Below are 16,532 nucleotides of genomic sequence, written 5' to 3'. Positions count from 1 at the left end.
GCTTTCTTGTTATTACAATCTCCTTTTTGCTACTTACTTGACCGTTGGAGGCAAAACCTCGAACAAATGGAGCTTTCGATACCTTGCTAGTACAACACATTTGGAGGGCATATTAAGTATTGTAACTTTCCCACAGGACATCGAGAAACTCCAAAACATTTGGCGCCACACCTGCATCTGTGGGGAGAAAACCTCTTGAATGGCTCAAAATCCTCTACCACACTAAGATCCAAACGAAACCATAGTCGAAAGCAACTTTAACATAGAGAGTGAAATGGAAGTAGTGTATTATAAAAACCCATTGATGACTCACTTAAAGTCACCCGCGGTTAGTTGAAGGATGTAAGAGAGACACTTGTTACAAGCGTGAAGTGAATAACCTGGCAAGCAAGCCTATGGCTAAAGAGCTGAATACTCCCCTAATCATGTAACCCAATTGTAATTGATGAGTATTCTCTTAGATTTCAAAGGAGAGATCAAATTCATGTTGCAAACTAACACACAACACAAGGTTAGGCCTAGTAAAAGTCAGCTGGCAAAATAAGCTACTCAGTTTGAGCGGCTGAAATGAATACAAAATTAAGAGTGTGCACCGTATCCTATACGGCATAATGAAAGTCGTCCTATCATTGATTGGACTAACCTTCACATCCCCAAGAGTATTCCCTAGAGTAAAGCCTTTTGACACAAGCTAAGCAACCGGATGGTCGCAAAAATATGTTTATTAAGAGGCTCGTCATCTTACTAAGAGCAAGAAAGCAGAACAGTTGTCAAATACAACATTTACTCCATTTATGCAGGATAACACATTTTAGAATGCTTCGGTGCAGTATTCCCACACAAGACAAGGACCACCTAATTCAGGTGGTCCATCCGTGTATATAGGCCCTCATCTTATACAACCAGCACCGCATGTCCCACAACAGACATACGACCCTTTTAGTGCTGGTCACATTCAACCTCGCTTCTTTGAAGATCGGGCGGCATAGCAAGTCCAGATTTTGCTAATGATTTTGTCATCTTAACTTAGTCTTTGTTCAAGTCTATCCACATATCTAGTCCCATGGTCATGACACGAATCTTAGCATGTCACTTAAACCCACAAGTCTCCACGCACTTCGTATATACTTATTCACACCATGACCATGTCTGAGGTCCATGCATGAGTCGTCCTTTCCGTCATTTGAGTTAAGGGACCATTATATTCCTAAATTCTTCCATATCTCTCCATCTACATCATCTCTCCACTCTCCACATGCTTTCTCCAACCATATCACTCCCCTCATTCTTCCATGATCTCTTCCCATCCATGCATGTTGAATCTAGTTTGAGTCAAATAATTAACAACAAGTATCCATGACTTCCCTTTCCACAACACTTGGTCAAGGAGAGAAGAGCGTTTAATCAAGTACAATACCTTTATTCAAGTACTACTCTTTGATAAACCAATCCGTCAAAGAAGGAAAGCTAAGAAAATGGCTATCCAACAGGAAGTTGATGAGTTGAGGCAAAACATGAATATCTTGACGGAGATGATGAAGACTCTTGCTCTTCAAGTCAATGATCCTTACAAGCAACTACTACTTGAGCGCATAGAAGAAAGCTTAAGCAAAATTTCCAACGACTATAAGTTTCTAGGAATTAGCTCGCAAGGGGTCTTAGTGGACAAAGAACTTCTTTTGCAGAAACTCAACGCCAATGACATCCCTATGTTCAAACCAACTGATAACCTTTACTTCCATTTAAGAGTTTTTGAGACCATAATGAATACTAAAGCAGTCGATAAAAAGGTCATCCTCTCATTGTTCTCACTATCTCTCAAAAATTTTTGTCAACAATGGTTTTCCTCCGTAGACAAGGAGAAGATTTCTTTTTGGGAAACTATTAAAAACGTTTTCATAGATAGTTACAAGTGCAACATCCAAGTTGAAACCGACCACAGACAACTTGAGATGTTGAAGCAAAAAGAAAACGAAGGGTTCACTTCTTTCTTCAATAAGTGGAGGGAGACTTCTGCTAAAGTGGTTGAGATCCTTACTATAAGGGAGTCTGTAAGGATGTTCATCAAGAACCTCCAAGAAAAGTATTTAAAGCATCTGAGATACCAGAGCAACTTAAATACTTTCAAGGCTAATTATGACATAGGTATTGACTTCGAAGATGACCTTACAAAACAGAAAGCTACTAACTATAGTAGCAATAGTGATTGGAAAGGAAAAGAGAACGACAATCTTTCTTCTTTCGAAAACACCTACTCTAGCTACAATGTTAGTACCTTTGATCTTAATTGAAGTGATCACTAATATCAAGAATAATGTGTTGCATTAATATTCAACCAATTTAGCCTACTGTTAGTTTGGAGCAAATAAAATATTGTTTGTATGCCTTTGAGATCGCAGGAATCACTTTTCACAACAAGAATCGTGTAGAGGACAATACAGGCGAATATGATTCCATGACTCATTTCGTACCATCATCCCCAATCCTCCTTTCATGGTTTCGAACCATATAGAGTTAGTAATCTCATGGATTATGAATGGGATAACCTTCATGGGTCAATCGTTGTCCCTTAATTGTAGTTACCTTAAATGATTTGTGAACAGTTTACATGTTCCTTAAATACTTATTGGCGGCCCCCTACTTTCCTTGTCCCTAAACATTGCCCCTAATCGTATATGTCAATTCCCACTTCCTATGAGTACCAAGCATATTCACCACATGATAAACGTAGGTATAGTTAAAAAGACACCTGCAGGCGGCGTCAACGGCGGGAAGAGAGTATCTTCGTTGCTATTTGTTCTTGGTGTGAGCCTAGTGGTTCTATGCAACTTGTGCGGGACACGTTGGCTAATGTGTCTCCGCCTTTATTGGATGCTGATGAGGATGATGATTTGTTTGAGCGTAATATTAAGCAATGTAAGAGAAAGATTTTCGACAGACATTACACTATTGCGATTAGGGTTCTTTTATCTTCTGGTCTTGCCCCTTACAATGATGCTACTCTTGCAGATTTACAAGCTAAGCACCCTAATTTCTACTAGTACTGTTGTTTTGGACCAGATTAGGAGTTTTCTGCATGGTACATCATGCGGTAGAGACTGTTTGCGTGCTTAACACCTTAGGGATTACTTGAGTGGTGGTGCTAGTGCTCCTCTTACGCCTCTTGTTAAACCTAGTGGTGGTATTCGGCCTATTGTTGTGGGTACTGTTTGGAGGCGTTTGGTTTCAAAGGTGGGAGCTGCTTTAATTAGTCCAAATCTGGGAAGCTATTTAGGAGGTCTCTAAGCTAATTTGGTGTTGGGGTGTCGGCGAGTGGTGAAGCTATTCTTCATGATGTTAATCTTTTGGTTGAGGCTCGTGCTGCAGTGGTGATGTTGGCCTTTCTATGTTGCTGGTGGATTTCATGAATGCAATTAAATTTGGTTGATCGTTCGGCTTTGTTGCGTGAAATTCGACTCTGTTGTCTAGCTCTCTTGCGATGGGTTGAATTTTGTTACTCAACTCCACCCAGGTTGCTATACGGGAAGCATACTTTATGGTCATGTCAAGGAGTAAAACAGGGTGATCCTCTAAGGCCTTTGCCTTTTGTTTTGGTTCTTCATCCGTTAGTGTGTCAAATTAGAGATTCTTTTGACTTATGTTTGCAAGCTTGGAATTTAGATTACGGCACTAATATTGGTGATACCTTAGTGGTAGGAAAGGTTTTGGAGTTGATTTTGGCGGAGGGACCTCGTCTCGGCCTCCATGTCAACGTTGAGAAAAAATAATTTTTATGGCCTTTGGAGGACCCTCATGGTCGTCTCGTGGGTGTCTTTCCTCCAGATATTGGTCGTCCTGTGCATGGTGTTAAGTTGCCGAGTGGTATTGTCAGTGCGGATTCCTCTTTCGATAGTGAGTTTGTTTCGCATAGAGTGTGAAGACCATTGTGCCAATGGATGCTGTTGCTAAGCTCGATGATCCCCAATGTGTGAATTGTTACTTCTTCGTGCGTGTACTGGGGTTTCAAAATTCTACTTTGCTATGCGCACTTGTCCTCCTCGTCTTTTGGAAGCGACACATACTTCTTTTGATGTGGCCCTTCAGGCTTCTTTGGAGCGTATTGTAACTACTTCATGGCCTAGTTTTGGTGATGGGCAATGGTGACTTGCCACCTTACCTTTTGCATATGGTGTACTGGGTGTCTATTTAGCAGGTGATGCTCGGTACTATGCTTTCCCATCGCATCTGCAGTCTTCTGGTCTTCAAGCTACTCTTCTTCGCAATTCTGATATTGTAGGTCCAGGAGCGGCCTTCAATGGTGCCTTTAGTCTTTTTAATAGGATTGTAGAGACTGATCTTATGAGTAAGCCTAGTGAGATCGCTGCCCCTAAACTCATAAAGAAATTGGCACACATATATTTCACGAAGGTCATTACAACTACGGAATCCACTTTCTCCTTATCTCTGCGTCAGGTTTCCTTATAAAAGTCCTAATAGGGGGATCACACTTCGGCCTGGTTGCTAATGGTCTGGTTTGGGTCAGACTATTAATGGTAAGACTAACTGTTGTGTTCTTGCTACCGGTTGGGTGTTACTTTGTTCTCCATTTCAACACCGTATTCTGCTTGCTCAAGGGTTTTTTATATATGGGGATCATGCAGTGTCTTGTGTTGGGATGGTGGGTATTAAACATCGGCACAACGTTGTTCGTGATACCCTTGTTGATATTTGTTTTCAACCTGGGATTTATGCGAGAAAGGAAATTAACGTTGGGTTGACTGGAGGGAACGACGAGGCTCTTCAACCAGCAGATGTGTTTCTTTGGGTCGTCTCCTTTAACACAATCTGGGTTGTCTGACTTCGTTCCTGGTCAGGTTGTGTTGGTTGCGGCTCAACAAAAGCGGGTTAAATATGGGTTGTGTTGCATTGCTGAAGGATGCTACATACTCCTAGAACAACACCAAGGTAAACGAGGAAGAAGATGAAGACCAATCCTAAAATCCTAGGCAATCAATTAGCATAAGAAATTTTTCAAATTGTATTTTGGTAAATTATGAAACTAAATTTCTACCGCTGTGCTAAATACATGCATTTAGTTATTTTTCTTTTTCTTTTCATAATTATGAAATTAGGTTATTCTTTGGTGTTAGGATGATTTGTTGAAATTATGTGTTGTTTGGATGAATCTGTATAATTTAATTTGTGTTGTGAGATTTCGATTTATTACACTAGTGAACTTTATTTTGCCAAACATAATCAATTTATTGCAATTTGTCATAAATTATAAAATTTGTTAAAGAAAAGTAATTAGGGAGCGCGTAATACGTATCATAAAGTAACTACATAATTTAGGGGAAATTGAAAAAAAGGGTGAGAATTGGTTAAAAAAAAATATTGAATTAAAAAAATTCGCTTTTCGATTTCATTTACGACATTATCTGCACCAAACTTAATAGTTTGTGGTGTAGAGTGCATCCAATTAAGGTTATGCTATTTTCTGTATCCAACCTATATTAGTGCTATTAAGGCCATTTTTGCCTTTAAATTATAGCGAAAATTTTTCATGTGTCAATGTCATGCAATATTGTTTTGTTTGTAAGAGACTAAGAGTAACTAATGGTAAAATTCAGTCCAATAATAAAAACTAAAAAATAAAAAAAATAAAAAAAATATCAAGGGAAAAAAAAAAAAAAAAAAAAAAAAAAAAAAAGCAATATGACAAATTTATATTACATCACAATATCATATTAAGGAAATAGCTAGGAATTGTTTTTTTTGTACTTCAAGTGATAAAGTAAATTTAAAAAAAAAAATAAAAAAAAAATAAAAAAAAAGAACCCATAATTACTTCGTTACAAAATATAAAACTAGAACAAGATGAAAAAATGAGACAACAATATAACACAAGCTTAGACTAGCAGAATGACTAGTAGATGAAGTAGCCCTTCCAATAATCTCACCGGAGCTCGGTGCCGGGCCATATGCCATCACATTAGGGCCATAGGGAGACTCCGGTTGACCACTCGGCGAATTCGCCTTAGGGAAAAATGAGGAAATGGCTGGTGATGCTGAAGAAGTGGAATCCGATGGTGTAGTAGTTGGGTACGGAAGCATGGCCGGAGACGCCGAAATCATGTTTATTGATGATCTTGTAGCTATAGCCTCCACCTCCATACCAAGTACCATGATAGTCATTACTAGTATGATAGCTTGGATTGCTAAAGCACTTGTTACTTTGGTCATACTAGTTGCCATATTGTGCTTAGTATTGTTTATTTTTGGTACTTTACTACTTATAACACGAATTTGCTTTCCTTATATTTATATAAATAAATAATGTAGATTTAGATGCAAAATTTTATGGGAGATGAATGAATAATATTTTTGGGTAAATTTGATTTTGGTATCACGAGAAACTTTAGTGTAGTGTAGTGTAGCATATATTGGGTTGGTGTGTTCCCCACAAATTGTGGTAAGATTTTGGTTTGGTGTGCTGTGTTGGGCTCTGCATTTAGAGATTCTTTGGTTTTTAGTGATGTCTTTTCTTGATGTGGGATCCAATGGGTACTCACTTGGCAGGTTTAACAGACAATTTTGTGTTGAGACACATGGTTGGATTACCAGCTAGTCACATGGGCGGTTTTATGTACTCCGTTTGATACTCCTTTCTAGGGTGTTCAAGAGCCGAGTCTATTCGTGAACTGTTCAATGCTCAGCTCGATATAAATTTGGCTTGAGATCTTAACGAGTTAAGCCTAAGCTATCCTTGACTTGGCTTGAAAGTTCGTGATTTAGCTCGGGTTTTTTTTATATTTTTATTTTTTATGATAAACATTAACTTTGTTTCATAAATTCATATATAGGACTTAGGAACTAAAAATAATTTTAAAAACTCTAATTTACGATCTTGTTGAGTTTGGAGCTTTCATACTTGGTTTTTGTTGCTGTTTATGTGGAAGAAGAACTAATTAAAGAAAGAGAAAGAAAATAGTCTCACACTGAAAGATAGGATCAAGTGATAAATTATACGGAGTAAGAGTTATAAAAGCAAAATTTGATTGTCTTTGAAACAATTACTATGTATTTGGGCCTTGTTGATTCTAGGTTTGACAAGCCTTGAGCCCTTGATTGAGTGTTCAACTTTTAGTCAAGTCGAGTATCGAGCCGAACCCACTTTTTCTAGGCTCAACGAGCTCCGCCCTCAAGCTAAACCTACCTAGGCTCAATTCAGATTCTCGGCTCAGCTCGTTAACACCCCTAATCCTTCGGTTCCGTGTTATAGTGACGCATTAGATTTCACATGAAGTTTGACTATGAAGTAGAATGTATTATACTTTCTTTTTATCTAATTAAATGCATCAACTCGACTAGAACACGTATCAATGTACTACTTTCATTAATTTTATTAATTAAAAAATTGATTAAAAACTAATTTAGGAAGTTTTTTACATAAAACATTAGTCCTTATAGAAGGGTGTTTAATCAAGTCAATACTAGTATATGAATAGTATAAAAGTCAAAATGATGTGCTTAGGGCCTGTTCTGATTGACTGAATTAAGCTGAATTGAACTGGATTGAACTTATTGGAGCTGAACTGAACTGAACTGGATATTTTATAAGAGAAGAAAATTAAGATAAGAACTGAACTAAAGTGAACTTATTAAAGCTAAACTGAACTGAACTAAACTAAAAAAAAGCTGAAGAGAACAGGTCCTTATTTAGATGCGAAGAGAGTATAAGAACATTGTTGAGAATCAAATACGTAGTAAATTTTGAGATATTTAAACGATTTTGATTTGAGTATATTATTTTCTTTTTCCCTTCATTTAGGGCATGCATAACTCTTGCCAGGGACTCTTTCCCCTTTTAAAATGACTATTAATGTGTTTGATATGTTCTCACAGATTTTATTTTTTATTTTATTTTTTTTTTTAAAAAAAAATCATTATTTCGTATGATTTTTTAAAGTCATTTGAACATCAAGGTGATGAGGGCAAATTTAATATTTAGGTACATTATATTATATATAAAATCTAAATTTACCAAGTATGTAAAACATTGAGTCAAACAAAGGTTTGCTTTATTAATTTATGATTGTTGAATAAGTCTTGCATCATGGTACATCTGTTACACATATCACTTATATATGCAGGTTTTTCAAAGAGATGGTCTAATAATTCCTTGTAGCCAAAAAAAAATACGAATTGTATCTGATTCATTTAAACATATATGATGAAAATTTGACAAACTTTGATATCTCGTACAAATCTTTACCACGAAGGCATGCATAAGATAATAGTTTTTTATCTACGTATTATATAAATTCTTACCCACAATAATTTGCTAAGGGAACGAACAACTACTCTCTATTTCTATAGTCTCTACATCAACCATCACCGATATTGGAACATCTACAATACTTGTGTAGATTTACTAAAAATATTAAGAGTCAATTCATTACAACTCAAATCCCCAATACTTAAATTCTATTGTTCACTTTTTTTTTTAATTATATTTTTAGTTTATTTTTTTAATACCAATAACTACCCATCGCACTATTTTTTTTAATTTTATTTTATTTTTTTGTATTTTTTAAGGGATACCGATAACTACCAAAAATTTACTTTATGTGATTTTCTTTTGCGTATTATATATCCCATGCGAAGCACGGGTATGCTCTAGTTTAAGGAAAAACAAAGAATAAGGGGTAAAAAATAGTCTAGTTTCCTTTATCTAAGAATTGATTGTTTTTTTAAAAAAAAAAAAAAAACAAAAAATAGCTACCTGAACTGATTTGTTTATCTATGTAGAGGCCAAACTAAAATTTTCCCTATTTATACAGTTATACTTGGTCTCTTATACATGCTGAGAGCCAGAGCCCAGAGGTGGTTTGTATTTTTTTATTTTTTATTTTTTTATTTTTTTATTTTGTTTTTTTTTTTTTTTTGGTGCCAGAGGTAGAATAACTTCCTTTTATTTGGACAAGAGAGAGAGAAAAAAAATAAATAATAGATAAAAAATAAAAAAAAAAAAAAAAAAAGAAAATTGAATTGGGCGGGCTAAAGCTGAAGTAGAACTGGATGCTGTCATTAGTCTATTTGTGACAAAGCTGGTACAAAGTTGGAATAAGATACGGAGTAAATTGTATGAATGCCATGAACAGACCACAGATGATGATAAATGATTTAGATGGAACATGGAATAGCCTGACTGCAGGGGCATCTAAAATATGTACAACTTAAAATTGCCGCTCCTATTATTATCGAGTTTGAGTTCATCCCTCGGCCTGTTATCCCGGATCAATATTCCCTGATACAGCATAGGAGTTGCATTTGAATCTGAGAGGGGCTGCCTTATTTCTGGTGGCAGAAGCTCCATTATGTAACCAATGTATTGCTGAAGTTTCTTTGATATTCTACAATTGAATTGCTGATCGAGATCCAGAAATAAGCACTCCATTTGGGGTCAATCGCAAAAAGAATGGAAATTTATCTCATTTTTAATTCTGAAAAATACATGTCTGTATAACGTACAACTTGTGTCTATGCAGCTATGCTTACAGATTACAAGGATTACTGAAGACACTGACCCCAAATCCATTGCTTAATCTGGGGTTAAGGAACCACAAAATAAATATGGGTATAAGGTTACAGTAAAACAACAAAAATACAGTTACATATGCAAAACATCAGGAAGCAACATGATGAAACAAAACAATGGCTCCTTGCAATATTGCTTTCTCCAAATCCATAGCATAAGAGAGCTAAAGAAGCCTCAGGTGAGCTGTATCGTTTAATCTTTTTATCTGCCAACCAGTTTTCCAAGAATGTTGTAACACAGTCACAGAAGAATCCTCTACACAAATCTTATGTGACATCACTGGGCTGCAACCGAGGATGCCCAGCAATAGGCACTTGATAGGAGCTGAATGACTAAAGACTCCAATGCAAGTTAACGAATTCTGAGCATTTAAATCACTAATAGAGCTTTGTCGGCTTGGTTCCTTGGGGGACATCTCCTCCTCATGGTAGTTTTCATTCTTATCACCTGTTGTAGTAACCACCTGCAGCCTGCTTTTTCCAGATTTTTTCCTGGATAACTGCCGGTGTCTGTAAAGCAAATCCCATTGCGGTGCAGGGTATGACGGTCCATCTCGATCATTAATAGAGCTTGCATACGCATGTGAACTCTGTTGGGAAAACCCACCATCATTTGTGCGAGGAGAGAGAAAATCTGATCTGAGCTTTTCAGGCAGAACCAGTAAGGTCCCGTGCAGGAACTGAACCATTCGGAATTCAACTTGCCTGAGTGACTCTCCAGATGGTGCAGCGAAATCTGGCTGAAGTCTGTCTACTATATTCAGTATGTCAGGAGTATACATTTCAGAGCGCGGGCAACCCTCCCAATGGCCCTGGCTCATATCTGTGAGTGCATCAGCTGACTGTATCTGTTGTTCAGGAAAACTCATCTCCTGCACAGATGCAATGATGAAAATAAATTCCAAGAAATATGAGATTTCAGAAACCATATTTCAAGTGGCATACATAAACTACAAGCAGATCAAGATGAATTATGTCACTTGATATTCTTATTATAAAGTAATCGTAGTCAAAACCTTGTTCATGACAAATGCAGTTGCTTAATGTATAATTTTGAAGATGTATAAAATTGAGCCAATCGATCCTTAAATTTACAAGCAGCCAAAAGGCCCAAAACCTGTTCATGACAAATGCAGTTGCTTAATGTATAATTTTGAAGATGTATAAAATTGAGCCAATCGATCCTTAAATTTACAAGCAGCCAAAACGCCCAAAACCTGTTCATGACAAATGCAGTTGCTTAATACATAATTTGAAGATGTACAAAAATTGAGCCAATCGATCCTTAAATTTACAAGCAGATATCACTGCCATAAATTATGTTCCTCACAAGGTGATATTGTAGCAGAACAAGCAGTACAATAATTGACCAAGTTTGCCATCTCATATGATTCCCCAAAGGTTCCACGCATGACATTGAGAATGAAAGGCAAGTGCAGGGTCTGATTCTCTCAGTAAATTGAAATAGGGACATCATGATGTAGAATAATGCAGTTCACCATATTTCAAAGTACTACCTCCGTTTCATATTATTTACAGCGATTAGACATTTTCTTCTCACACTTTATATCAAATCGTTGCAAATAATATGAAACAGAGGTAGTAATTTATATGGACAAGCAACAGACCGAGTCTAACAATCCTTACATCTGTCTGGATCTCTACGATAATGGTGCACAGCTATTCTATGTGTTTAAAGTTAATACTAGTAGAAAAAGTCCACCAAGCATTATCTATCCAGTGCTATCAGTAATGCAAAATGGAAAGCAATCATAATATGATTTATGGCACGTCAATTACATCCCTTAGTGGTAGATTCTAATGAAGCAAGCAAATAATTGTGAATCAACAACACTCCACATATTAATATGTATACAAGCAATGTATAACTAAAATTCTGTAACTGAAGTAGAAATTTTGATAGCTCCATCAAATGCAAAAACTAGGATTCCACAAGCAAAATAACATTTCAAGAGTTATTCATTTTGTTCCCAGATAAAGTCATCCCTTTTGACCCAAAGATCTTGTCCCTAAATAAAAATCTCATTCCTCCATATCTTTCTTTTTTTTTCATCATTTTTTAATTTAAATTTAATCAACCAAACCTCACTAAATTTTTCACTATAAATCAACCAAACCCCATTAACTTGTATTTTATATTCACCTTGAATCAATCAAGCCCCAATTCTTATTATATTTACTTTAAATTATACCAAACCCCACTATCTTATTTTTTATTTACCTTCCTAATAACATGCAAAAGGAAAATGGGACTTTCATTTGAGGATGGAGAGAGTAGATGTAATTGAGCTTTGGCAACTAATGTCATAAACGCATGACAATCAGCTGAGTGCGAATAGGTGACGAAAAATGATACATATACACCCCAAGGCCCAGGCCTATCAGAATAGACTAAAAAAACTGTAAAAGCATGTATAATTTGAAGGATGAATTCACCAATTACTTCCATCTTTTTAACCTATCTCAAGCTTTTAAAGTTGTGCAGAAGGGAAAAACTTTGACAACTAACATTAAACGTGCAGGCTTTTATTTGTTCTACGTAGTATGTTATTTTTAAAGATCAGAAAGATCTCTACAGCAGCAAGGCCCTTATTTGATAGGTAAAACACCACACAGAGTTAAGCACAACACAAGCAGCTTAATAGTCTGGTAAATGCATTTTCCAGAATGTTGAATTACAAGATAGACATAGAATTTGTACTCTAACATTTAACAAGAGCATACAGAGATTGAAAAACAGCAGAAGGTAGTACATCTTGCCCATACAAGCCAAGGTATCAGGCTGTCCGAAGAGGTTTGCAAGATGATTATATTTAAGGTCCTAAATAATATAAATTTGCTCGAGTTTACTAATTAGTATACCGACTATAAAAATTGATTAGTTGTTAATAGTACTTTCTTAGATAAAGTATCGCAAACAATATGGAACAGAGGGAGTGATCATGGATTCTTTGTTTCTATATGATTGGGTTGTCAATAAAATTGGCCAATAAATGAGACTTTCATCCTCTCTCTCCTTCCTCCCTAATTCAAGAAAGAGATTTTTTTACAAAGACACAAACTTGTAATATTCAGGCTCAAAGAGACAGCCTTAAGCACTGCACACACAAGCAAAAAAAACAAAAATAAAATAAAAAAAAAAAATAAAGGAAAAAAAAATTACTTCTAAATCCTAAGTTGGTTCTGGATAAGTCCAGCATCCATTTACGAATAACTAGCCCTGAAGGTGAGAGATAAGAAGTTAATCCAAAGCCTAACTAGAAGTAATATGTGAAATCAGGAGCTAAGAACAGTGCTTAAACATTTCTACAGTGGCTAAGAACAGTAGGTTTTGGGGGGTTGTCCTACAACGGAGGGTATGGACTTCAGAGTTAAGAGTGGTACAGGAAGTAGAGCTATTAGATAGCAAGTTCCCACCTAACATATAATTTGTATTTTTGACATTCAGGGCCTTTTTAGTCAGAGATGGTAAGTTCACACGCCAAGGCCTCAAGAGCCCCACCTATCTGTATTCCTGTTTTCGTGAGTGATGCCTCAGGAATGATGGAGCAGCACTGCCAACTTGCCAAGTAATGAGCAAACAGAGAACTTCAATCAGCAAATCAATTAAAAGAAACTGCAAGAGTCCTACGAGCCAAAACAATAGGGAAATTCTCCCATCTAAAGGGTAAAGTAACTCAAGGGAGACAAGGTAAGTAGAACCTTGCAGCCAGCAAGTTTTGATAAATCCACATACTACTACTCAGCAAGTCTCCTTCTGAGGATTTTCTTACAGGTGTTATACAATGGAACCTTCTTGCAGAAGTGCCTTAGTCAAGAACAACCTTTCATCAAGTCTCGATCAAAAATTTTGGGTTCACCTGCATCTTTCCAAAGGTTTGATGTACCTCAATGAATCCTTTTTTACACAGGACTCTGTCGTGGGTGTAGTTGGTCTTTGCCTAGCATTTTGTTGTTTGGTTATCAAGTTTTATTTTATTGGAAATGGTAGATGTGATAGGAATCAGTGGAATGTCATTTTCAAGGATCCTAAATACAATTATTTAACAAGTCATGTTTATGATTGTGTTAAAAATGATTCCCCAACAATCTTTTTTTTTAATACAATTTTCCCCTCTCCTCCTTTCCCTTGTTACATACAAAGTACTTCGTATATTCTAACATTTATAAACCTTAAACCTCACTATAAGTTTTCCACAACACTCTTCTGCAAATTTAATTGGATGTTTTTTATTATTGTTAAATCTAGAAACTGTTGGTATTTTCCGGTAGACAAACTACCAGAAATTTGAACTGGTTTTATTGAATGGCTAACAGAACTTTGATTGGTAGTGCTATCTATAACTGGAAAGTGGAAACAATAACCAGTTGTCTACCTACAGTTGCCATTTACCCAAACAAAAAACCAGTACTCTCAAGTCTCAATTTGTAATGCCAATATAGGAGCTCCAAGTAACAATTATCAAAAGAAACGCATGCATCAAGCAAACAAAATTTGGTTATAAAATCAAGTAACAGCCAGAAACCAAAGATGAAAACAAACAAAATCAACAATGTAAAGCAAAACTGTAAAATGCACAGAAGACGTGTGCAAATGGATTCCAACGTATTTAAAATAAGAATATTATAATATATATTTTTATATTGGCATCTTTTGACAATCCTATATTCAGAAAATTTGACCAATAACTTTTTTTGGAATAATTGTTTAGAGCAGTAGCAGGGCATTTCCCAAAAGAGAAGTGTAGAGAGGTTTTGGGATGGAAGAAAAAGGAAAGTGTAGAGTATTTTGGTGGTACGGAGGAAGTACATGGAGCACCTTCATTAGAAAATTAAAGCCTCTAAGTACAAAGACTTTACTTCAACAGAGTCCAAGGTCATCACTACAAAATTAGCAGCTGATACTTTTCTTAGCACTACCTGCCTGATGTATGGGCTAAATCTGTCATAAAAAATTTTATAAACTTTTACTTGAGACACATAGATGCCCTAAACAAACATCTTAAGGACTAAATACACCCAAGCGTCAACATCCAAACATCAGAGAGGTATATTCTAATGAAGTATGCATATACATGGACAGCCAAATTTATTGCTCAATGCACTTAAGCTATCACCATCACAAATTGAAGAAAGCCATTTTAACACGTTTCTAAATTCTATAACCACACCTATGAATAACCTTTTAAGTCTTTAACTCCCATTCCCATCTTTACCGCCATGAGTAGTACTCCACTAACTACAAAATACGATAAGCTCAACAAACTCTCTCCATTGTTTTACTCAAACCAACTCCCTTGCACAATCAACACATACAGCATATAAGATACTTCGGAGATGGCCAATACATTCTCACATAAGAACTCAAATAGTCCTTCAAAGAATCCTCATTACACAACTTCCTTTTAGCATAAGGCATCGCCACTCCATTTGGGACCATATACTATTCCGAACATAATTTGAAAACCATAATTCGACCATACACTTTAAGACTGTCCCTAACAGCAAATGGTAAAACTTCAACTTCTCCCATATACCACATTGATAAACACTAAACATAATGCAAGCAATTCCGCAATAATCAATAACATTCAATTGCAACAACAACATTAAACAAAACTCGAAAATTATACCTGACAAACAGAAACAGCAGTAGCTTTAGCTCGATCCAAAGGAGAAGTATAAACAGCATTAAACCTAACACCTTGAGAATTCAAAAACACAGCCAAAGCCCTAGCTTGCCTCTTCCCATTAGTAGTCAACCCTGCATTTGGGCATCTCCCACTAATCAAATCAGGCCTCAAACTCATCTCACTTTCTCCATGACTAATCAAATAAACCTCCATCACACTACCCCTATCTCTCTCATCTTCAATCAACAACATCCCATCTGATGAGTAACTCCTGCCGAAGCTCACAGTAGGCGGCGGGGGCGGCAGCGGAGGCGGCGGCGCAAGAACATTGTATGGGTCCCACACCTTGATAGAGGGTCCCATCCGAGGGGTCCCTAGAGAGGAAAGCTGAGGAGAAAGAGGGGAAGCTGAAGCATAACATGGTAACATCTCTGGTTCTTGTTCTAGAACCTTCTTTACAGTGTGTGAATCTCCTTGTCCTGTAACTCCATTTTCATCTTCTTCATCATCATCTTCTTCCTCTTCTTCATCTTCTAGAGTTTGGACTGATTGATTGGAACCCATTTGGGTGATTTTTAGCTAGATTGTGAAATTGTGCTGAAATCTGGCTGATTTTGTCAGATTATGATCTGGGTTTATTGCATATTGCAAGAACAAGTGATGTTTTTGAATTTTGAAGCAAGAATTATTGGGTTTGTTTTGGGAGTTGAGAGATTAGAAAATTGGGATTGTAAAATTGAATGATTATGTTTGATTATTGATAATTGGAGTGAGTACTGAAGTTGGTTTGCTGGATGAAAGAATGTGAATAGATTGCCGGGAATTGAGGAAGAGAGAGAGGCAGATCTGATGACTGATGTGATGAGAGCTTTTACATTGAAATTTTGTTGTTTGTGGATTGGCAAGAAGAACCTTTGAATTTAAAGTTTACTGTACAATTTTGAGATAAATTTCCCAATTTCAGTCGCATGACACAACTCAATAACTCATACAGTCATACTTGTAATTAGGCCATGTTCAATTCACCTTAAAAAAGACTTTTTTTTTTTTTGGGTTTTTCTACGTTATAACCCTCTAACTTTTCGTTTTCTACGATGTGTCCCCCTTTTTGAGAAATCTACACTGTAACCTCAAAAAACATTTAGCTTCTATACGGTAACCTTGCCGTTAACAAATTCCGTTAGTGGAGTACACTCACCCCTTAATAATATTTTTTTATCGATTTGCGTGTTGGAAATGGTTCCGTTAAAGGTTTTGGGGGCTATTTTGGTCCTAAAGGATCCAAATTGAGCTCAGATT

General features: G+C 36.4%; 1 protein-coding gene across 1 annotated transcript; it reads right to left on the bottom strand.

Moving 5' to 3' along the window:
• Nucleotides 1–9,461: 9,461 nt before the first annotated feature.
• Nucleotides 9,462–16,168, bottom strand: LOC145601560 (uncharacterized). The gene is made up of 2 exons (XM_081657598.1): nucleotides 15,234–16,168; nucleotides 9,462–10,451 (listed from the first exon to the last, which is right to left on the bottom strand). The coding sequence occupies exons 1-2, from the start codon at nucleotides 15,795–15,797 to the stop codon at nucleotides 9,744–9,746; spliced, it is 1,272 nt and encodes a 423-aa protein (XP_081513724.1). The 5' UTR covers nucleotides 15,798–16,168; the 3' UTR covers nucleotides 9,462–9,743.
• Nucleotides 16,169–16,532: the final 364 nt, after the last annotated feature.

Source organism: Chenopodium album, chromosome 21 (assembly GCF_948465745.1).
Source record: "Chenopodium album chromosome 21, dcCheAlbu1.1, whole genome shotgun sequence".
Taxonomy (NCBI): Eukaryota; Viridiplantae; Streptophyta; class Magnoliopsida; order Caryophyllales; family Amaranthaceae; genus Chenopodium; species Chenopodium album.
The sequence above is the reverse complement of the archived record's forward strand: the minus strand, read 5'-3'. Positions and strand labels throughout refer to the sequence as shown.